General features: G+C 45.0%; 1 protein-coding gene across 1 annotated transcript in view; it reads right to left on the bottom strand.

Annotated features, from left to right (window-relative positions):
* Positions 1-25,323, bottom strand: part of ptprfb (protein tyrosine phosphatase receptor type Fb) — a 208,724-nt gene that overhangs the window by 120,553 nt on the left and 62,848 nt on the right. The window contains exons 2-3 of the mRNA XM_079529334.1: positions 24,341-24,866; positions 6,690-6,864 (exon numbers count right to left, since the gene is read on the bottom strand). Coding sequence (XP_079385460.1) covers positions 6,690-6,789 — 100 coding nt within the window. The 5' untranslated portion in view covers positions 6,790-6,864; positions 24,341-24,866. The remainder of the gene's footprint in view (positions 1-6,689; positions 6,865-24,340; positions 24,867-25,323) is intronic.

Genomic DNA, 25,323 nt, shown 5'->3' with positions numbered 1-25,323 from the left:
TGGGCCGTCCAGCCTTCGGTGAATTATTCACGACAGTGGAGAAGAACATAAACTCTGAGTGCAATTACCCATCGCTCCTCTCCTCCCAGTGTGAGCAACATTTATGTAATGACTTTCATCTTCACAAGCTCATTATGAAACCAGAGAAGTGTCTCACAAGACGGAGCCCCGCCCTTGTGCTTCTGCCACTGACTATGCCATCATCATGTTGAGGCAGTGAAAGAGAATGTTTCCAATACGCGGTGGTGACGTTGTGCGGGTTGGGAGCGTTGGGAAGATGAGTTGTTTAAAAAACGGATAAACGCTCCTTTGTGGACCTTTTTGATGGCCAGGACGTGGGCCCTAGACGGTAATGAGTGGGCTGAGTGGTATCACATGATAGGGAAGCCTGAGGTTTTGCATTACTTGCGGTATTTAAACTGGCGCCCGCCCTGTCTATTCTGGCGTGACTCATTACCTGTGGCTTCTCCTGTCATCCCCATGGTTAAGGCGGCGAGTTTAAAAGGGAGAGGAGAGACAAAGGCAGACACTTAGGAGGACAATCTCTTCAAACACCATCTCCAATGTTTGAGACAAGAACAACAATCACCTGCATTGTTAAATCTCATAAGATCACATAAGTGGCCATTTTGAGAGAAATAACAAGGGTACCGCAATGAGGGTGAGCAATAAGGCCTAATGATTTTCCCATCGTAAATCTAACCGCCTCAGCGCAAAGTGCAATCATTTGTTGTTTGGGGAATAACGGTGTCAAAGAACAACTGAGGTAGAGAATGCCCTACAAAATATATTCTTATTCTCACTCTCCAGTGAACAGGTTGGGGGGGGGGGGGGGGGGGGGGTGTCTAATGTATATATGGGCCTATCCTACAAAACAAAGTCATTAATGTTCACAGTGAAGTGTAGACCTCATCTAAACAACCCCTGGGCTACATACAGAGTTATACTCAATGTTCATTTAGCTTATTTATGATAAATGAGCTCATTAAATATGAGAGCTACTTTTCCATTTCACACAGTGAAGGACACCCAACTGCTGACATCTGAAGATCTGTGTGAGCATTGAAACTCAACAGCGGGACCACTTGAATGCAAAACTAAATATGAAAAGGGACAGAAAACTTGCATTTTGAATGTGGTTTGAATATGTATGATGCTGCTGGAGGCCTTTGTGATGCAAATGATGACTGTAAAAAAGTGTCTGTTAGGAGAATGAAGGGAGTTGCTGGGGGGCTTAGTTAAATGCCAGCGGTTAAAGGCCAGCGGTCACCTTGGCTCGGCCCCTGTCATTGATCGACTGGTGTAGGGGAAATGCTAAGTGTTCCCCAGGGGGGGTGGGTGGTGGGTATTAAGGAGCAGCAAGGGGGAGAGTGAAAGGAGGCTCGGGGGCTCCGCTGCAGATGTGGCTCCCAGTCCACTCAGAGACCCTACTTTGGGGTTACGTCATCATCAGTCACCCCGTGACCCTGTTCGACCCCAGTAACCTCATTAGTTATCCTCCCCTAGATTAGTACTTCCGTGGAGACCCGCCCCCTACATTTTCTGACATGAGGGGGGCAACAAACAGCGTCTGGCTTAACTGGCATCCACAGGCACTTTATCTGTGGCTTTGCTTTGGATTTAGAATCTTGCAGGAGTCTAGGTGGATCTGTGCGCACACGATAGATCCCTCTTGAGAGCTAGCTGAGTTTATATATGCTGTGCCATGTCCACAGGCTGTATGTACATTGAAATGCCTGTAAATGTGCCTTAGAGGACTCTCAATGAGTAAACAATATACATAGTGTGCCGTGGTAACATGTCCAGAAGTTGTAAATGGGAGCACTTCAGTCTGGGTTCTGGAAGTACCACTGATGCTCTGTAAACATTTTATGGTGGAAGGCGAAAATAAACCTCCCAAAAACAGTGGCGAAGAGTGGGACATCAATAATCCATGAGACAAAATCACGCAGTTTAGACGCCTCAATCGAATTGAGGCGAACATTTTCTCCTCAGCCTTTTGAGAAAAACCTTTTAAAGTACATTCATACATATGTTTTTGAGGAGTGCTAGCCCCTCCTATGCCCAGCTTTCCGGGTTTGTGTAAACACAAACATTGGCTTGTGAATGGCTGATTACCCACATAGAGATGATTTGATTGGCTGGGCAAAGTACATGTGAAGACTGTGTAACCAGACATACGCGACAAGAGGCGGCAAGATGCCGCCTAGAGCAGGCGCCTCTTCTGGGTTTTTAAACAGCTGGTGGATGGAAATGACGCTCGAGTGCGGCTGTAACTTGACAGAAAAAAATCACACCAGTGTGAAGTGAGTGGTGCAACTCCGTGTGGGGGTCCCTGAGGGGGAGGGGGGTCCAGACCCACAGGAACGCAGGGTGCCGGCCCGATTCCGGCGAGCCGCCAGCGTCCGAAACGGTTGAGAAATGACAGAGTTACCGTGTGGGGGTCCCTGTACTGTACTGTCACTGTATTGTACTGGCACACCCGAAATCACCATATATACAGTTAATGTGTTAGGTTGCGCACAGGTGGTGAAAACAACCATGCTGTTTTCGTGCTCAGACGCACCCACCCACCCAGCCACCCAACCCACACACATAGCTCCGTAAGGGAGTGGTTCCACCACTCAAAAAAGGAAACGCTTTGCCGAAGATGCCAAAAGAGATTGGCCGGAATGACTTTTGTGATGATTTGATTGGCTGAGAACGGAATGTGATGTATGATGACGACGTATGATGTTGAGAGCGCCCCTCACTTCACACGAGTGTGTGTAACTGATCCTTGTATGCTATAGTGTTTCTTTGTAGGTTTCATGTAAGGGTATGTTTTATATGTAAGGACAGATACTCTCATACATGTAAAGTGGCCAGTATATCCATAATGAGAGAATTTAATCCATTGAGACCTGGAACGCATCCATGTCACGTTAGCGTTTAACCACATTAACCATTAACCCATTTTGGGCGGGAACCCCTTTTGGTGTTTTAAACATTGTTATAATTTAGCTATTGAAAAATAGCAGATCTACAAGCTCATAGCGCGCCACCGAGTGGCGCGCTATGAACTTGTAGGTCTGCTATTTTTGAAAAATCGTTAAAATGTGCCTCAAATCTTTCCGAAAATTGTCATGATTTAGAAAACTTTTTTTTTTTAAATTTCGACGTCAGGCCTGAATGGGTTAAAAGTCCCGGATGATGATTACTTCCTCTGCCCTTTGTGGAAGGACACCACTGTATCGTGTCATCTGATGCCAGCAGCGCTCAATCCAGGCCACAGCAGAAGGGTGTCAGCGACTGCTTTTGGCTCTGCTCTTGAGCTTCCTAATTAAACTATTAATCTCAGATCATTAACCTCTGTCGACCCCTTCCTCTCATACGCCGTTCTGACTCGTCAGGGTGGCACGTGAAAGATTCTCTCCTTTGTTCCCTTCTGTTTCTGCTGTTTTCCTTCATCACCCCCACCCCCCCCCCTCCCCCCATACACAGATGCCCCTTCCCCAGTTCCCCTATTGTATTTCCTTGTGTATTGTGTTGAATTTCCTAGTATTTCAGACCTCAAGCACCCGCCACCCCATGTGTCTGCGTGATCGGTGTGGACCACAGCTGTGTGCTAACAGCATTACTCTCCAAGTGGTTCTCCAAGGTGGATATGGTTACTTTTAATTAAAAAAGAATCAATTTCCATCCCGTCAATTTTCTTTTTTTGAACCGGGTGACCATATGGACACTTAAAAACACAATCTAATTTAGAGGCCTCCATCCTACCCACCACTCCTCTCCATACCCCCCCCCCCCCCCCCCCAGCAGCACTCCAGTCTGAGGTCAAACAATGCATAATCAATTTAGAAAATGGCTTGTAGTCTACACAGAGTATATTATGCCATCTACTTCAGAAATACCTTTTGGATGGTAATTGTTTTTTATTGTAGCCATTAGAATAGGTAGCCCCAGTGGGAAACAAGCGTGGCTAGTTAGTACCACGTTCTAACCATGGAGCAATTACCTCTCTCTCTAAGGCTAAGTATTCACAATTCATTTGGTTTGCAGGCCAAAGGGTTGACACCGTGGGTTCAGTAAAGACACTTTAACCTTATCAAACTAATTAGGATGCTGGCAGTAATCCGTCTGCCTCAGGGAGCCGGGGGGCACACAGAGACAACCGCGGTCTCACCGAGGCTCACATGAAAAGCCACCCAAGATTATAACGCAAGAGGGAGAGAGACATACATCAAAAGTGCATTAAAGCGAATGAAATAACTCACAATGACAGCACAACAAAAAGATAACCATTACATTTAAGTGCTGGATGTGTGTGACTTTGAAGCTGTCCTTGTTGGGGAGGTGGTCTATTGTGTATGAGGGGAGGCCATATAGAGGGCTGCTTGATTAGGCCGGGCTCCCCAGGGATCGATGGGACGTCTGAGATCAGCACTCGGAGTAATCACAATGTATTGTGGGACTAGTCTATGGCGATACAGGAATGATGTCATAGGGCCATAGTATTGATGCTGGTGGTGGGTGGGGGAGGGGAGGGTGTCTTTCACGCCCATTTGATCCGTGTCTGATCAATAGTGCTAGCTGAACTGTTATAGCAATCATACAGGTAGAAGGATTGCAGCGATACTAAGTCACCTTTCATGCACGGGGCAGCCGAAAGCAATATAAGGCCTAGCACGCACGGGCTGACCATGAACACTTGATTCCAGTGATGGCTGTGTACCGGCACACATGTCATCCATGATAGACCGTCATAAAGACCCTGTTTGGGCCTATATTGTTCTCATGAACTGCAAAACTGCAGGACACCAGAATAGCTATTATCCTATTATCTATTTATAACCATCCAATGTAAGAAAAACGAACCGCTGCACGCTGTAAATATAAAAGCTGGAGTATTGAATCCGTAAGAGACGAAGACTGAGTTTGTCGGGAGATCATATAGTAAGCTGCTATCGGTAGACAGACAGAATCCCAGTAATCAGATCCTTGCCAGGCGCCCCACCCAAAAAAAAAAGAAGAAAAAAAATCTGTCTGCAATGTGCTCTGTAATTCAGGGGAATCGCAAAGCAGGACTATCATATTCGCATAACGGAGAGCCATACAAATTACAGGCAACAAATGTGCACAACCCCGCCATTTGTGGTAGCTACCCACCTCCCCCTTCTGCTGCTGTCTTATTTTAATTCTATGTCTGTTTGCACTACAGTCTAGGTAATAGTAGGTTTGGGCCTGTTCCCAGGGAGGCTGGCATTAACATACAACTGTAGGTTAAACGATGCAGCGCTGGTCATTCTTCTAATGAGCCATTTCGCTAACAAAGACAGCCTTATCTTCTGCGCATAGTGCAATCTGCCAGTTCCTCTCTCATTTGCTTATTGCTGGCTCAGTGTTTGGGTGTCCTTTCACAGAATTGCCAGTGCCAGTTTGTCGCTGCACAGACAATCTCTGTCTGTTAATTAAAAGGCCTGACAGTCTTTTTATCCGTAAATATGATTACTGTAATTAAGGACCAAAGGGGTCTTGCCCTAGTTGGAGACAGAAAGGCGTACAGTACGAAGACGAGATACACATGAAGAGGACAGAAAGTCCACACTGAAGCCCCTCCACATAGACTAGACATTATGAAAATACATTTGGTTTGGTAAATCTAGTTGGTAAATAAATCTGTCCTTTCAAAAGATGGCTGAAAACACTGGGCGCTAGCCCATCCTATGCACAGCGTTGTGTGCTTGCGTGTATGAGAACGGAATGTGCTCAGCTGATTGGCTGTATGATGATGTATGATGATAAGAGCGCCCCTTTTTTTTACATTACATTATGAATGTCTTTTCCAGACTATGTCAATTAAAAACATAACAAAAACCAGTAGTATAAAACTATGCTCCACGCTGCAAGGTCATGCTGGTGCTGATGCCGTGTTAAAATCTGGAGAGTACAGGCACAGACAGGAAAAGAGTGATGGTGCTGGGCGAGAAGTGCAAGAATAAGGCAAAGGGTAAAACATAACCAATCCATACCGGCCCTTGGCGTACAGGGGTTGGGCCTGGAGGATGGTTGTGGTGGTGGGGGGGGGGGGTCTAATTGAATTACAGTGACCCTGTGACAGCGTCGTAGCTGAGGTCATGTGTTGAATTAATTTTGTCCCTGACCCTGTCTTCGGAAGGGTGCTGCCTTGTGGCCGCTCCAGAGGCCCGCGGGACCCCAGCAACAGTGACACATATTTTTCTGAGCGCCGTCTTGCAGTTGCAACCTTCATTCAGATCGACAGCGGGGCACTAGGGGCCAATGAGAGCGCTTCACTGCACTATACTCGTCTTTTCACTACAAATTCTGCATCTCGGGTAAAAAACAAAACATTCACTATATATTTTCATATATTGCAGTGCTAAAAGTGAGTGGGAAACTGAACAGCATGCGTTCTTTGCTCCCTAAAAATCCAACAATGTAGCTAATAATAGCAATACAAAAATGACAGGCACTTAAGAGGAGAGCATCTGCAGCAAGGGATATACTGTAGTCTTGTAACTGGTCATAAAATATGTATGTATGACAAGTTATTTTCAAATGAAGTCTGACAAACCACACTATCTACTATATTATCATTCGTTACTCAAAATAATTCGCTAGAAGATAAAACCATTGAGCAACGGTAATGCCACTGAAATATGAAGGAGGAGTTGTCATTTACTTACTGTCAGCCTGAGAGGAGAACACCATGTAGCTGAGTAGAAGTAGGAACGGCGCCGCCCCTCTGGGCAGGAGGGGCACTGACAGGTGAATGTTAGGCACCATGTTCCAGGTTGGCACTGCTTCCTCCCGCCCCCCCAACTAGACACTTCCCAATGTCACACGATCAAAGACTAACACCTAGGAAGAGAAAACAGAAGGAGAAAAAAATATATATTAGGATAACAATTCACACAATTTATGCATTTAGGAAATTCTAATAGTAGTATAAACCACTGGCACCCAAATAGGGATCCATGGCATCATCAAGTTCACAAAGTTCTATGATGCACTGAACTTGTAGATCTTCTATTTTTGAGTATAAGTATAGCATCTGTCAAGTATAAGTATAGCATCTGTCAGAATAGGCAGTTAAGAAGTGATACAAAGAAAGGGGAGAGGTAGAGTCTGAAGAGTTCTTTCCACGCGTTACATCCTACCGGGGAAACTCCCCCCTGTCAGGTGGTATTAAAGAAGCTAAGGTAAGTTCACTCCTCATGCATTGAAGGAAGCATTGGCACATTGGAGAGTAGCACCCAGGATTATAGCTTAGGCAATTGGCAATGGGTGAAAAATGGGTTCCAAAAATTGTGAGATAAAAATATATATATAAAAAAAGTAAGCATCACAACAATCAAAACAAGATATTTCACCCGGACGGTTAGCTCAACTGTCTAGGCACCTAGGCTGCCAAGCCAGCCAAACGGCATGCCGCGGGTTCGACTCCCGAGCCTGATGGCCTTTGCCGCGTGTCACTCCCCATCTCTCTCCCCCTTTTCATAATACTGGAATAGAAGGTGAGGTCAGGACAGAGGAATGACACCAACCAAAGCGTCATCATTACAAAAGAGATTGCCACAAAAACAAGGGGACCTCTCGAGAGGCCGAGACGGAGTCCCCGGGGACAACCGCCCACGTAATGTTCCCCATTAAGATATTGAAACACTGCCTTCCAGATGGGCTCAAATCATGCAAAGTGCTGTGATCTCACCCAATGACAACACGCAACACTGAACACTTAGCACGCACACAACATACCTCTCCCGAGGGAGATACGGTTGGTTGGTAAAGTGGTTGCAGGTGTTGGACAAATTAACCATGATTAACCAAGCTCTTGAACGAACAGGATGGCTACACTGTCTGAACACAGGCCGCCACTCTCCAGTGAAGGCTGTCTTAAAACAAAATCACAAAAGCAGCAATATTTTATCTTTTTATGAGATTTAGGATGGGAAGGAGTGGGCCACGTGGGGCACATTAACTCCTTCACTGTCTAAACTGCCAGCTTGATACTCTAGAATGAATGTCATCTTAAAATAAAAATGACAAAGGCTTTCATAAGATTTATAATTGAGAGCTGGGTTAATGTATTATTTAGGTCTAAGTTAATTATGGCTTACAGTCCTTACACAGCCTTACACAGCCTTACACAGCCCACGAACGGAGAAGATATACTTCTAGTAAACTGACAGCTTACTTATTACACTGAATAGAAAAAATATGTTTTATTAGATGTCGACCAGCATTATATGACATGGCATTAGAATGGCTTCATAAGATAACTGAACTTACGGTCAGAACTGCACTCTCTAAGGGCGAAGAAAATTGCACCCTGACAAGCCTGACCATGCAACCAAATAAATTGCACAACATTTCTCATCCACATGCTGTTGCCCACCACGGCCATCTGTGTAATTGAATGTTTTTTAAAGCAACGCTATATGGTAAGGAACAATATCTCTCTTTTCTTTGAATTAAAACGATAGCACCATGAAGGTTCCAGAGCGAACAAACAAAACAGCACAACAAAAGAAAAACACACTAAAGAGAAAAGTTTGAGAAAGTAGTGGTAGTGTGGGTCCACTTTGGTCTTCAAGGGCTCCCTCACAACGTTTCTGTAGAAAGCTTTCACGGGAGGTCGATTGCAATTGAATTAAAAGTTTTCCAGCTCCAACTCTGTTCTATCTCACCGCTCACTTTGCAACAGAGTGTGAACAACAGAGTGTGAACAACAGAGTGTGAACAGTGCTGATCGCCGATATTTTGGGCAAACAGAAACAAGGCGGCTACTAACAATGTGAAATATCTGGAGGCCTGGTGGGAGGCCAGCTGAACTCTACTATATACAGTTTAGCTAAATAAGGTAAGAGTGCCAGAGAAACAATGCCTCCAGTACCAGTTGAGAGGAGAACAAAAAGAACGCAAACCTCCTTTCTTAAGCCTGTGGAGGTGTTAAGCAGGCCATTACTCATGTGGCTATTTCAATACACGGGGAAACAGAGACACAATGCCAGGCACGTCTTCCAGCACACGCACACACCATGCACACAATTCAATTCAATTCAAAGGAGCTTTATTGGCATGAGAAAACATATGTTTACATTGCCAAAGCAAGTGCCAAAGCAAGTGTGAAAACAGCAAGTTATATATGCTTACTTAAATTATATTAATTTACATTTTTTTGCAGTCACTTTGGGACAAATACCAGCATTTTCTTTGAAGACTATTTAAATAGTACACGCACACACACACACACACACACACACACACACACACAACTTTATAAGCCAGGTCCAAGGAAAACATACGACTATGAGAGAGAGAGAGAGAGAGAGAGAGAGAGATTTTAACGAGGCAAAACAAAAATGTGAAAGTTCTTTCTGTCTGAATGCTCTTTTAATCTCCTCTGACAAGTTGCCTAGCGAGGAAAATAAGTCGAGGGATGGGGAACGGGAGATGATGTGAGGAAACGTTGTGAGCCACGGTGTCGGAATGGTAATGGCTCGCCTTGGCACGTCTGAAGACAAGTGCCATCAGTGGCTAGCACCTCGTCACTCTGAGTCATGAAACGGAAACGGGTTTTGGATGTTTCAAAATCTATCGACTGCATTTTGAATGTGGGACCCAACACCTCCATGGAATTTCCAGACATGCGGTGCTGACTCAATCTGTCACCGAGTGAAAGTTCAAGCTGTGATTGTATCAAGCAGAACTTCGCTCTTCCCAGTATGTAGTCTTCTGTGGAAAATACCCGGAGGGTAGCTAAAGTAATTTAACGCAATATAACCAAAAAGTCAACAACCCCAAAATCTGTTTTTGGGGACTGCATTTCCACCATCACTGGTAATGAGAAAGCAGCTTATTGATATATAAGCTAGCAGTATAGGGGGAGAAGGGGGGGGGGGGGGGGGGGCACAAACAATCACACAGCTTGAGTATGCCTCAGGAGCTGGATCACACCCACCACTTCACGACCGGAATCTTAAAGACATACGTTTTCCAAGTTATTGCACAAGTTTAAAATGAACGTAAGTCACAGAAAGTTTGGTGGGCTTAAAGTTTATTGTTTTTTAAAATGTGCACCAGCCTAGCGTTGGTGCGAGTCAGTAGGTAGACAGTGAGTGAGTGAGTAGACTTGGCCACTCGCTGTGCTCCAAACCCTTGGCTGAGGACTGGGCATATCTTTCACGGCAGATGCCAGGGAGAGGCAGATGCTTTTCATCTTCAATGAGATGCGTTCCTAGAGCCGTGTTTCTCCTCTATTTATTTTGCTACTTATTTATACTGGTGCAGCTGGGTGCCTCCCAGCTGCACACGGATATACCGTGGGACACTTGGCGTCCGTGTGTGTTGGCTGTGCTGTGGCTTGTCTGTAGTGGTGGTGGTGATGCTTGTGGAAGGAGGAGGGGGGGGGCTATGAAAAGTGGAAATGCTGCAGTGTGGAGAAAAAAAAACAAGTGAGCGGCTCAGCTCACAGGGAGGCATTGTCTGCCGCGATGTGGGGAGGGCGAGAGAGAGAGAGAGAGAGAGAGAGAGAGAGAGAGAGAGAGAGAGAGAGAGAGAGCGAGAGCGAGAGCGTGCGAGAGAGTTGTCCTTGTGAGGTTGTGTGATGCCTTACATCTTTGTAAAATGCCAATCTGGATTCTGGTGGATGGTGTGTGTGTGTGTGTGTGTGTGTGTGTGTGTGTGTGTGTGTGTGTGTGTGCACACACGTGTCTCATGCGTAATGTCTGTTAATTAACTAATTGGTTTTCCATCCGTTTATCCATTAAGGTCAATAATAACCGAGAAGTGAGTGAATGTGTAATGGGGGTTGTAGAATCAATAATACCCTTCCTGCTTGGACCACCCACCTCAGCTGCCTGCCGCACAGGTGTTACTAACCTCCCCCGGTGTGTGTGTGTGTGTGTGTGTGTGTGTGTGTGTGTGTGTGTGTGTGTGTTTGACCACCCATACACAAACGGCTTACTACAAGCAATCCAATACACAGCTAGCTGCAGGGCAGCCCAAGGTAAGAACGCTACCGGCCAAACTAACATTGCCCTGTGCCCTGTCAATACCCCCCCATAACCTCCCCCCCCGTCCGTTTATTGGCTCATCCTGAGCATAGGGAGGTGGGGCATATGAGATATACGACTGGCTTGTGTGCAAGGCTAATCACGACCATCTCTGAAGGTGATAAAGTTAGTGCAAGGATTGTGTTGGTGCAGACAGCTGTGACGGTCCTTGATGATTCTTCCCTGCCCCTGAAAGGTTCATCTCACACGCACGCGCACGCACGCGCGCGCACGCACGCACGCGCACGCACACACACAGTTCTTTTTGCAACCATGAACATGGCGAAAGACAAACTCTGCAAGGAGAAACTCTGGCCTTCCGCACAACAGCAGAGCGAAAATGAAAGTGTAAAGGAAAGTGAAGTGAAATTACTTCTTCTCTCCAAACTGCCCCCGGACACCACGCTGCCAAGTTCCATAAGATTGACGGTGCATAGCCTTAACAGGGCCTTAACAGGGCCCTGCATTGAAATTCACCAAAGAAAGGGTAATGTCCTGTGACCTATTGGGCTTTACAGAGCTTTTGTTTACGAGCCGATTCCCTCCGAGTTAATTGTTAACGCTTTACTGCCGGGAAGAAGATGGAGTGGTGCGACAAACCTAGAGATAAGAAGAACAGCACACTTCCTGAGGACAGGTAACCCAAAAGTAAAGAACACTGACCTCTGATTATGTAGAACTCAAGTGAAAGTGTTGACGTGATAGCTAAGTGTCTGTGGATGCAGGTAAAACATTCACCAGGAAAAGTTAGGGCCACTTGAAATGATTGTGCAATAGTACAGTACACATAGCAGCCATTCCTGATGACGCATCACGATGATGAATCCACAAAGCGCAAGGAGTGGATTTACTGAGCTGGCCTTCTGATCATGTCGTGACTGGTTGAAGTACTGAGTCACGTCTCAACAGAATGCAGCGACCGCGGCATATAAGGCTGCATCCATATGATATAGTGTCGATTGGCCTTTAGTCCGCTTGGGTGAACATTTAACAAAACTCAAGGACCTCTATAAATTATCAATGAAATGGGTATTTACAATCACCTCTGGGGGACCACCAATCTTTTCCAGCTGCAAATCAATCCGGGAATGAAAAGTGATATGCATTACACAAGGCTGAACAGACATACCAGAGTGCCACTTCCATTTGAATTTATAGGAGAGTGATTATTGGCGTTGTCAACTTGCAGAGCAAGGAATAAATGGCTTATGCTACATAGTGCTTGGCGAAAGGGCCCGCAATCAATCAAAGGCAGGCTCAATATAAAACAGACATGCATCATATAAAAGCAATGCCGTGCATACCAACCCTACATCACCTGAGCTGATCATGCATAATGGAACATTGTCCTTGTTCAAAACCGCAAACTTCAGCAGCTAAAGGGACATGTTTGGCTTGCAATAAAAGCAGTCAAACTATGCAGGTGATTGGAGAGGAATGAATATGGTCAACAACTTGTGAAAGACTAGGAATTCCTAACAAATATCCAATCTCACAATGATAGAACACAAATTTGATATGAGCCAACTTGGTACACCTAGACATATAAGACCCATGAGAATGATCCCTTTTGAAATGTTGCATAAATTGCATGTGGCAACTGGGACTGGGTATTTCAAAATATACCTAAACCATCCTAATACCTAGCTAAGTGTCGAAAAACCTGTTTTTATTTGAGAGTGATTAAGAATGGTACCATGGCCGAGGATAAAATTAGCTATATAAACCCAGACACGTTCACCATAGCAGATGTGCATATATATCAAAACAAAATGTATGCTGGCAAGCGAGAAAGACCCTAACCTAAGACGTCACCACTTCAAAGTTTATTTGTGGACAGATGGTGCCGTAAAATGGCTAGGCAGCACAGAAGGCCTGGAACCCCCCCAAATCCCCCACCATGCAACTACAACTACTACCCCCCCCCCCCCCCCCAAGAGTAGAGGCATGTGAGCAGAGAAAGCTGGCAAATAAGACATTCACTCGATCTGGGAGCAGAGGTTTGCTATTGCGTCTCGGCTCGAACCAGAGCACTTAGATCGATCACTTTAAACAATATTGATAGCTTATATCAATTGAGAAGAATTTGTGTTAGGTTTAAGGCTAATTTATAATTATAAGTCGATGTGGAAAAAGCGAGACCACATTGACTTTCAAATAGACAGTCAGTCTCTCGTTCCGCCGAGGTACGTTTAAACGTTATTAATTAAACCTACGGAGGAATACAGAATGAGATTGGAAGGATTCTTCAGGCAGCACAGGGAAGAGAACACTGGGCCTTCATTTCCAAGCAGATGATAAAAGGGGATGAATGGATAGCTGGAACTCCATGCCTTTCAGCAGGTGTGCTCACTGTTCTAAATCAATTACCCTTAGTCAGTCAACGCTTAGACTAGTTGGCTATTGTAAATCATCTTGGTGTGTCAGGCCAGATTATAGACTGTAACGGCCTGGAACTGAAGCCAGAGGCCGGCAGGAAACCTCCTGGGGCCTCCATGCGAACCAAGTCCTGAGCTTGATGACAGAACTGTATCGCAGACAGCTGGAGGCTAAAATGTCTGCTACATTAATATATGATAGTGTATATAGTATAATCAAATGAGTTGAACATGGTGTAAAAAAAGAAAAAGAAAGAAAGGATCTGAAGTAGAATGTCATTATTATAGCAGAGTATAATGTGTCCCACTTCCTTTTGTTTTGTTTTTGTATTTCTTGCAAGAACTAGGTGTGCTCGTCCAGGCTTATTTCAAATTGGCTGGGTGAGAACAAACGAGTCCATTGTGGGGATTTCTTCTCTCCCCCCTTCAGTGTGAGCTGGAAAGTGGCGACGGAGCTGTATATTGACACAAGAGTTTTGTTATTTCATCTTACAACCGTGCATGTAAAAGAGACAGGAAAAATAATCCTGTGTGGTTCAAGGTACAGCAGAACAAGCCCTATTGTTGACAGAGGGAAGGGTTAGGCTAACTCTCAGAGAGGGGCAGGGAACAAGGATCTCCACTGCTGCTCACAATTACATGGCGGATACAGAAGAGCTGTCATATGAGAGGCAGGGTTTCGGAACCCTCGGTTAGGAACCCTCGGTTAGTGACTCCTTAACGAGAACGTTTTTAAATATATAAACATATATGGTAAAAATCTAATGTGAATTTGCTTGAGGCAAACATGCCGCTGTGTTATACGCTGAACAGGACAAGATCCCAGGTCTGCGTCAAACTGCTCAGACCTAAATTGCCTTGAGTGGCAGAGCTGACATTCCAAATGGGTAGAGGGGGGGGTTAGGATCCCAGAGGTCCTAAACCAGCTCCTTACCTACGTTCTACTCTGGAAGACTATACTCTCAGACAGTGTCTAACTACAGAAAGGAGGCAGATTCTAATAAGCCTTTCTGTCTTTCTGTCAGCCTGCGTTTCACTCTATCCCCCGGCCTCTCCCTCCCGCGATCATGTCCTCTCTCTCTCTCTCTCTCTCGCCTTCTCCCTCTCTCTCTCTCTCTCTCTCTTCCTGTCTCTGTCTGAGCTATGAGCCAGTCTGGTGGAGCAGATGGAGCTATATATCCCCATCGCTCTCCAGAGGGCCAGGGATTTAAAATGTAAAATAGCCGAGTGCAGAATAGGCAGGCAACGGCCGATAAAGGGCACCAGAATGAGGGATTCTCAGCTCAACTGTCTTGTCCCCTGTTCCAGCACAACGGACAGCAGGGGATGAATTCACCACACTACAATGCAATAAAACAGAAGAATAATGGCCCTATGTTTATCCCTATGTTTATCACTACCAGAGCAAGCTGATCTTTACTATGGCCCACAGCTAAAACGTTGGCACTTAACCACATGAACCCTAGTGGCCCCATTCAGGGCAACTCATATTAATATTCATATTCAGTCGCAATGCGACACGACCTGAACTTTGTGGATCAGCCATTTACCTTTAACAAAGTATTTAACAGGCAGCAGACTGCCTCTTTCTTCTGCAGATTCTACTTTCTAGCACTCTGACACTTCCTTTGTCCTTCCGTTCCTAGATCACACCCCAGGAACTCCAGGTGTGAGGTGGCAAGGTTAAGTTCCAAAGTGTCAGATTTACAGTTCGTGCCAGGCACCACAACCAAATGCCACCACTTGGCTGGCAGCTACCGCTAATTCAACCACCCCAGGACTGAGGCTTTCTGTTGCATCGCCTTAACCAAAGAAACTGTAGAATCGCACTGGCATTCCTGGACTTGTAACCTCAGGCTACTCTCTTTCAGGTAATGAGAAAATATCTGGCCCCTGTATCAGTCGTCTGGGGAAGGATTGTGCCTGCCTGCTCCTCCATCTCCAAGGTGGCAGACTGACAGACAGGAAGAGTGAGGAACAACAGGCGGATGAGGCCGTGAGTAGCACAATCGATCGCCGACTGAATAGGAAGGTCCATTATAGTGACAGGCCAGAGCCACAACACCACGACCTGCACTCCACCATGTCCTCATTACCGCCTATGAATCTCTCACTCAGCACTCCCCCCCACCCCCCACCCCCTTTTCTCTGCAACTTTACAGCCCCCTGGTCAAACGACTTTTAATCTGATCCGGAAACATATAGGAAGAGAGGCGGAAGCCACTACGAGCGTACGTGCTTTGACCTTCTTGTGCACCAAGTGGGTAGGGAATCCTGAGTAAATCTAACGTGCCAGTCCCGGTGAGAGAAAGGTGGTGCTAAGTGTAGCCCACACATTAAGCCCTGCGAGAAAACGGTGTCTTGAGGTGAGGGAGGAACCTTCTGTTTGGGACATGCCGTCTTACCTCTCAGTGTTTTTCCTTTTCCCCACCATGCCTCTAGTTATTCTGAATTGTTAGTCCTTAGTAGACTTATTTATACCCACTCTCTGGCCCTGCCTCCCTCACCCTGCAGCTGCACATAGGATTTACCTGCAGCTGAGACAACCTCCAGACTATCAATTACCTCCAGTGTAGAGCAACCGTTTGGTAACAAGGCACACTCATGCACCCCACGCACGCACGCACACAAGTGCACACACGCACACAAGTGCACACACACACACACACACACACAAGTGCACACACACACACACACACAAGTGCACACACACACACACACACACACACACACACACACACACACACACACACACACACACACACACACACACACACACACACACACACACACACACACACACACACACACACACACACACACACACACACACACACACACACACACACACACACACACACACTCTCGTCTAGGTGGTATAATTCCACCTAAAAAAATCCTGAGCTGACTTGGGTTTGTAGGATTTTGCAGACTAATCAAATAGCCTTGTTTAATGGCTTTGCCCACATTTATTGCTGCAGCTAAAACAGGAAGTTGGGCTAAAATGGATGATCTTTATCGACGAAAACTATTTTTATGATGTCCTCATTGTCAAGAAATATGCTCGTTACCTAAAACTTAAATAAAATTAAAATAATAAATCATGAATTAATTAAATGAAGTAGAGCCAAAACGTTCTGTAATTGACAGTAACGGCAAACCAAAACTAGAGATAAGAACAAGGGCAGTGTGCACAGCAGGCGCATGTGTGGATACATGTGGACGTGTTTGCAGGATTAACCACATACGAGGACTCACTCACTCACACAAGCTCCCAACATGCCAAAGCTGCAGTTCATTTGTGTGCGACTCATGACGTTTGACTGAGCATCCGCGACATGGTGTTGAAAATAAAGATCCAGACAAATTCTCCCTGACACGCTGCCTCGTTCTCTGACAATGATTAGAGTGAACACCAGGCCATCACACGCACGCTAGACAGACACACAGGGACAGGACCTGACACTCAACGCACCACCCACCCTGCCACCCCCTAAAGTGCCTCTGTCAGGTCAACCAATGTAAGGCCATCACAGCCGATGATGTCACCATCAAAGCATGCCGTAGTAATGCCACAGGCTGGTTTGATGTAATCTTGCCGTGGCTTGTTATAAACTTAGGTGATCATGCTGGAGCATGTGACCGTCGCCTTTGATTCCAGATCTACAGGCTCCAAAAGACTGCCGCAACAAGCCCAACTTGCTACAGGGGAATAGCCATTCAGGAAGTAGTAATAAAAGCCTTGTAGGAAATTATCATACCAATACCACAGGATATACCATCCTGTAAATTGCCACTGGCCAATTGTTGGTAAGTTAACCATCCATCACTGGGAAAGATCAGAACTTTGCTAATAATAGTCAAGTCAAATTTGTGACAGTGGTTCAGGAGGTATAGCAGCCGTCTTGGTATTGGAAGGTTCCCGGGCCGATACCTGGCTCCTCCTGGCTCCTGTGTTGAAGTGTCCTTGGGCAAGACATTGAACCCCTAACTTCTCCCGATGAGCAGGTTGGTGCCTTTGCCTTGCATGGTTTCTTCCTCCACCATCGTGTGAATGGGTGAATATGAAAAAATAAAATCAAAACATCTGAAAGCACTTAGTTTGAAGAAAGGCGCTACATAAATGTAGTCCATTTACATGTGTCTGGTGAATTATGTACTACTATGTATGAAGATCTGCACATATTGAAGAAGTAACTTTGCCAACCTGGACTCTATACATAACTTATAAGGAGTCGACTCTACATGCTAAATCTTCCAACAGTAATCTTATACAATGACTAAAGATTGATGAAATGAAGGGCTTGTCACATAGCCAGTGTATGACTGGTGTAAGATCTGAGGAATAAGTCCACAGATATCTGAGGAATTGTATTCCTTTCAAGTGAGGCCTTGTCTCTAGTACGGCAGCAGGGCACTGATCATTAGGCTAACATATTCAGCTAATGAATGTGTATAGGAACATTATGGGAACCATCTAAAGCCCAAGAGTTTGAGATGTCTGACAGCTAATAACCCTGCCATTACTACGGTCAGCCACAGGACATACAGACCTGTGGACAGCATAAACTACACATGTTGGATGCTTTGGCCAGTGTACACTAGACTAGACTATAATCACACAAAATTAACCAAATAGATGTGAAAAAAATCACACCCGTGTGAAGTGAGGGGCGCTTTACCAACCCTTATCATCTTACAACCACGCGATATCATATGACATACGACATCATATGTTGATTTGCTCAGTGACAAGACAAAACAAACATTAAACATTAAATCACACTGTGTGAAGTGAGTGGCGCTCTTATTATCATACATCATCATATATCACATTCTGTGTGCAACCAATAAAATCATCACAAATGTCATTGCGGCCGATCACTTTTGGTGTCTTCAATCATTCTGCCCTCACTTTTATCTTCAACATGTACTTTGCTCAGCCAATCAAATCATCGCTATGGGGGGTGATGATCAGCCAATCACAAGCCAATGCTTGTGTTCACACAAACCCGGAATGATGGTCATAGGAGGGGGTAGCGCCCCTCAAAAATGCTATTTTGTATTTAATTTACATCAAACTGTCAAGCGGTGCCTACCCGGGTTGTAATTGTTGGCCTTGCAGCTTATGAAGTTTGCTTTACAAACTTAAAGGCGCATTCAGTGATTTGGGTGATTTGGAAAACCACCCAGTCCGCCCCGGTAACAAAATGTGCACATGCACGCTCTACAGTGGGGGGAAGTGCAACAGGCCAACAGCATGTGCACTGGACCAAGGCTCGATCATGATTGGAGGAAGGCCCCTCTCATCCTGATTGGATGAAGGCTTTGCCACCCGCCACCAAAACTGAAACTAGGGCTTTTTTACCCCAGGGGCTCACTGGGGACAGGGAGGAACTCCTTATATGGTCAGCACACTCTATAGTAGGGAGGATTATCCCAAAAAATAAGTGGTATTTGAAATCACTGAATATACCTTTAAGCTACAATCCGGGACTTAAATCAAATGTTATTTAACTCTGTATATTATGTTAATAATATACTAGCACATCTGCAGTGGTTGGAGGTAGTCTCTCTACTCTTGAGGAAGAGTAGAGAGACTCAGATCGGTGAACCAATGGGATCCATCGCCGTGGACACGCCGGCACCAATAGGATCCCGCCTTGTACTCGCTGGCACCGGCCCCTCTAGACCAGAAACCACACAGGCTGGGCCAGGCTATCTTGAATGTGATCCAAGGAAGCTGAACCCAGCACCAACCGCCCTCCGTGTTTGCTGATGTAGAAGCAGCTACTTTTATCGGGGAGGAGATTTGTAGGGAGAAGACAGGGGATTAGCCATCAAATTACGAGGCAGACAGCATCCGCAGCTCCAGTGTTGCAGAGTGATAATCTCTAGGGTTGAGCAGAAGAGTTGGAGGGGAGAGGAAGGTAGGGTCAGGTTTTGGGATTGGAGCCATGTGGAATGGCAAACTTCTCAAAAGAGTGCATCCCTAAATATGACAGTATGTGTTTTTACAGAGCCCAGGGGACACCAGCAAAGGCTCCGTTCGCAGTCTAGCAGGTACCCACTCCATTCCATGTCTCAGTGGTGACGCTCTTGAGTTGAGACGACATTTGTGTCGACTTTTATTCTATTTCCGTCAAAGCAAGAGATCGCAGTGGCGTGCGCCACATCCTTGCCAGTAGTGTAATTACATAGCCCAATACAAATAAAGCCGAGGCAGCCCAGTTTAACATGGGGGACGAAAGGAGCTTCTCAAATAGAGACTCTGTAGCTAGGCAGGACTGGCAGAATCGAGTTGCAGTGGCCTGGCTGGCCTCGCACTAGCTTCATGCATTGTCACCTCCCCAACACACACACACACACACACACACACACCCCCCTAAACAAGCCGTTCTCTTCTCAGAGAATACGCCCTGCCTGAACACACAGGAATGTTTCATCAACACCACCACCCCCAACATCCTCGCAGGGGCACAATGGGGCCAACCTGGCCCTGCCACGGACGGGCTATAAATAAGAGAGGCGCTCTAATGAAACCAAATGAACCTCCATCCATCTTCCCAAAACAAGCCGCAGAGCCAAGAGCTTAGGGGGGAGACAAGACGGAGTCACGGGCCACGTGTTTAAAGTATAATACAGGGGCTAGACTCAATGTGTGTGTGTGTGTGCAGCACGTTCACTGCATGTCTGAAACACTTGAATTCTACTCGCTCAATTATACCTCGTCCAAGATTCTGTTACGCTACATGACCTTTTATTGATCACTGGTCGCGACTCGTGTTTGAGAGTCAGCAACTTTGAGAAGAACAGAAAGCAAACGTCATACTGATTGCTACGGTGTCACTGTACAACACATAGAACACCCCCCCTCCAACAAACGCACGCACACGCACACGCACACACACACACACACACACACTGTAGTGTATTTCTAAGTGTGTGCATGTCTAAGACTGTAATTTGAACACTAGCTCCCCTAATCATCCTGTCTAGATTATATGACAGCCAGACAGCTTCTTACTGTACATTGTTTGAGATCAGAAGCACAAGCGGTACCTATTTGTTTGGAGAGGGATTAACATCAGGCTGGGTAAAAAAAAGACTGGCGAGACAGACCCCGTAATCAAGCAAAATGTCTGGTCGAGACTCGAGGTCACCCGTTGGTACAAATCATTAAGGGAGAGAGAACAAGGTCTACAGTTGCATGGGGGATAAAAACCTCTCCCTGCCCCATGTCATAGAGCCCAGGAGTAGATCAATCCATATTTCATTACATTTTCTTTGCGGTTGTTTAGCATTCCAGTTCTACCCTCATGGCCGAGCCGAGAGCAAGGTGAACAGAACCCCCTTGGTTCATCCTAAGGTCAGGTCCACAAGCCATCTATCTCGATTGGCTTCCCTGCCGAAATAACTATTTTGTCCTGTTAATGTAATGGCAAGTGTACATCAATCATGTAGTAATAGCATACATCATATCAGACGAGCGGTATAACTGCAACAGAGAGATCTTCCATTTACAGAAAATAGCGTATTACATGACGCCATTTACATTTACATGGGCTACTGTATGTTGCCGACCCACCAAGCAATGCTGCACATTTCTCATGTCTACGAGTGCATGCCTATGCCTTGGCCCTGCCGTGCAAATAGAGTACATACACAATGCAGCCACCCCGGCAAATGTAGCCTGTTTCAATCAGTGAGGAGGCGTAATGGGGTGATGTGGAATTGAGTTTTGTGCGAGTGGGGTAATGTCCTCCCTGACGAAGCGGATTCGTGCCTCAGTTGAGAGCCACACAACTGTAATACATACAGCTAAATGTGTGACCCAGAAGAACATTCTAGGGAAAAACACAGCATAAAACACCACATGGTTTAATCTCTCAACATTAGGCTCATGGCAAGAAAAAAAAGATAGGATAGCAATAATTGGTCTTGTAAGGCAGATATCACAGTAAACACGAAAACCCAGCATGTGGACCTAAACACACTTATGCAAGAGAAACTAGATTAGAGAAACTAGATTGCACATATGCACATATCAAGGTAATGCTACTAGGGCTGGCCAATATCTAGCCTATATTATATAATCATCACTGATATTGTCTGGAGTTTGGATATCGTAATCATGTGATGTGGCATACGTATTGTCCTTTCCAAGTATTAATATAATGGCTAGTTTTAACCTGACTGTTCTAACTTCGGTTCTATTATTTGCCTTTACCCAGTTAAGTTATTATATAGGCATTATTGATGAATATTTACATAAATATATCAGTGTGGAAATAAAGTATTTTGCACAAGCACCAATAGTCATTGAGGTATTGATCAATATTTATTTTGTCCGCATAGCGATCAGCCCGACATCAAGGTATTTAATTTTCTACCTAAACCTAGTGGAATCAAACACATGCTCCATTATTGTAGAAACGCTGTTGATTTCAGTGATGATGAAGACCGAGTCTCCCTTTTCTTTTTAACCCTAAATATCTCCTCAGCACCTGTCAGAACGGATGAGAGGTTGTCCCATCAGATAAAGTGTCATGGCTGAGACCATGGAGTGACTATCGGGCCAGTTGACACCTAACGTGTTCAGTCAGTGGCCGCTGACTGACATCACACGTTGCAACATGACGTGACTTTGACACATTCAGTGCTCTCGGTTGCTTTGTGCACATTACTTTGTGCAGTATGGCGGATTGACAATTAGCCTAGGCCTTGTAACCGTCAAAGAACAACCCTCAGACTTGTTACCATCGTCCAAAACATCTCTCGACGATATCTTGAATGATATTGAATGAAATTTCCCCTCTGCAGGTTTTGTATTGACTAAATGTCCCTGTCCTGATTCAGAACCCAAGCCACAGATAAAGATAAATACATGGAAACATTAGCCTTTCACAAACCATAAAAGCCACAAGGGATGTCTGGCCATGTCTGGTGTTCAGACCAAATCCGTTGGTAACCATTCACGCAATCACCTTCACAGACATTGATCCGTGATTGTAGGCAACCCCTTTCACATCTCACCTGAGACAGCAGCGGTGAAGTGAATCCATCACCCATTAAAAGGCCATTACACGTCATCCGAATCATCAATGATGAGAAATCAAGTTGTATGGAAAAATCCATATGCTCTGCCCATAATTACTTTTCAGCTTTCCAACAGGGAGAGAGCACGATTGAGTGATTGACTTCACATAAAGAGCTTTGTCTGAAAGCATTCTACAAGGTAGGCAAAAAACCTTGAAACTGGAGCCAATTCAAGGAGACATGGATTTAGTATGTTTGACAGAGGTACCATACTAGTAAAGAGTATTGCTGAAAACAAACAATCAAAGTTGTTTCTTAAGTTCACATCCACCGTCCTAGACAATGATCACCCGTGTTTGCACACAGCCTCACTGGAACTTAGACGGCGACATTGTGGCTGAGTCGTAGCCATAAAAGTGGAATGCCGGGTTAATGGCCTGTGTGGCTTAAGGTGAAGAAGGATAACCTCAAAGGTCAGCCACTGTGGACTGGGACGGATGTTCCCATTTGGACATAGAATGTGATTGTGTGTTTTTGTTTTACTTCTTTGTTAGTTTATGCTTTTGAGGAACCAAACAGATGTGTGCCAAGACATTTTAGCATTAGCCTCCATATTGCCGGAACACTTTCTCCAGCAGGTTGAAGTTTCATCATAATGTTTGGCTTACCACTCCCTGGCGAAGACCAACAGGGCACTCATACTAGTCAATGATTAACTGATAAACAAACGACTTCAGATTTAGGCCTACCAGGAGAGAAAGAAAATGTTAAGTTCCCGGGCCAGCAGGATGGACCCACAGGGAGGTCTCGCCTTTTCATGCCAAACAAAGCGAGACAGACATGTTGTCTTTACATTCACACTGTTCGCTGAAAGTTCAAGACAGCTTTGAAAGAAACACACCACAGAAATATATTTGTTCTCCTCTATTTGTTTGTCCTAGTGACACCAGCTCTTTGTATTGAGCAACAGATTAATTGTGCAACACCTGTCTAAACATCTCTGAGCAAAAACTATTTGTAATAGTTAAACGAACAGTTAACACCAGGAGAAAAAATATACATATATATAGGAAGGCTACCAAAGTTACCTGCAGTCCTGCACACACAGTTATCTCTATAAAAAGACCAGATATTGAAATATTTGAATGTCACGTCACATTGCAAGTGCTTATCGGTTATACGAAGAAAGAACAAAATAATAAGAAATAGATACAGCACAAACTGCTTCCAAAAGTCACAAGAACTTTCAAAACCTCTCCCCTGCCCTGATTTGGGATTTCAAAGCCCCTCAATGGCTCTTTCTAAGCTAAATTCTTTTTTGCTGTAACTTTAGCCTCAAGATTGCCTAGGGAGATAAAGACAACTGGAAAAACAGGTTGTTTGGCCTCAGAGTAGGCTTAACACTGTCTAACGGCAGGGTGCCTCACCTTAGCAGCAGTAGCTAAGGGGACACTCTATGGCCCCTCTATTCAAAGTCCGCTGAAAAAAAGAGGGGAGGGCTCACCCCAGACAGGGCAATTTGCCAGAGAGCCAGCCAATAGAGTTAAGCCAAGACGAGGTTAAACTATTGTTTTGGCTTAACAAGCAAGAGTGAACAAGGACAAAAGGCAACGGGACAAAAGAATAGTAAGAAAATACCTCTCTATTGAAGTGTATCACATCAAGTTACTTTGTTTTTGTTCACAAGAGGTAAGTTAACTTTCATTTTGCTGGATATGAAGGCTAAGCCAGTTAGACTTAAGACTTAAGGGAAAAACACCTGTACAGAATTGGCTTTCTACTTTCGTTCAGAACTAATCCTTTGTTGGTTGTTTCATCATTACCATGCTACTACCATGCTGTGGGCACAAATGTCACACTTACCCATGCATGTAAATTTGGTCCCTTACAAATAAATCCTTCCTTTTTTCCAATTCCCTTTATCTTTAGTCAGTTATTCCTGAGAGCCAGAGAAAGAGAGAGAAAAAAATCCAATTCCAAAAGAATCCAAGCCAATCCAACAGTATCCCAAGTAAAATTATCCTTGATGATAGATGTCTCTTGGAAGAAGAAAAAAAAAAGTAAATCAGGAATGTGGTTTCCCTGTTGTCCTCCTCAGTTATTCCATTGACAATGTTTCGTTAAATGGGAGGAATTGCCTTGCGTCTCACCAGCGATATGTCTCCAGCTGTGGCAAAGGGAGTAATGTGGTGCTTTTAGGAGGGGATCCTTCAGTGGCACTGCTTTTTCACACACTGAGCCGTGTTCAGGCACTGCCTGGGAGGAGCCAAGACCACACATGTGATGTCATAGGTGTTGGATTTCACTGTGGAGGAGGAGGAGGCGGGAGGCACGAGAAGCATTTACCTTCCTGAACTTTGACCAATCAGAGGCGGTTGTGGGATTTCACCTGTGTGTAAAGAAAAAGGTTTTGAGGTATGAGTACACGTGATGTTATGTCGGTCCCGCAGCTAATGAGCCATAAGGCCGTCTTCTTATCTGGGCTGTGCTCAAAACTGCATGGTAAAATACCCAGTGTCAACAACTCAGAAAGTGTACAAAAGGGTCCATTTTGGTTACATTTGTACACTCCTTGAGTTATAAATGGATAGCTTAACACTGACCATGTTATTGTCTATTTGTGGCACAAATAGAGGCCATTTAAAATCCTGCATATATATTTTTTTGTAATTCAGAATCACAACAACCTATCTCACTGGCCAGCAGTGGCCACACATGTCATTGCTTCCCACAAAAACAAAAAAAGGAAAGCAAATAACACAAGAAGTCACCAAAAGTTAATAGGGGCTAAATGTTTTTCTTGACCTTGAAGAGATTACATTTTGAGCATTCCCATGAGACTTGAG

The sequence above is a fragment of the Electrona antarctica genome, assembly GCF_951216825.1.
Source record: "Electrona antarctica genome assembly, chromosome: 19".
In the NCBI taxonomy this organism is placed as follows: domain Eukaryota; kingdom Metazoa; phylum Chordata; class Actinopteri; order Myctophiformes; family Myctophidae; genus Electrona; species Electrona antarctica.
This window is presented reverse-complemented; position numbering and strand designations above follow the sequence as displayed.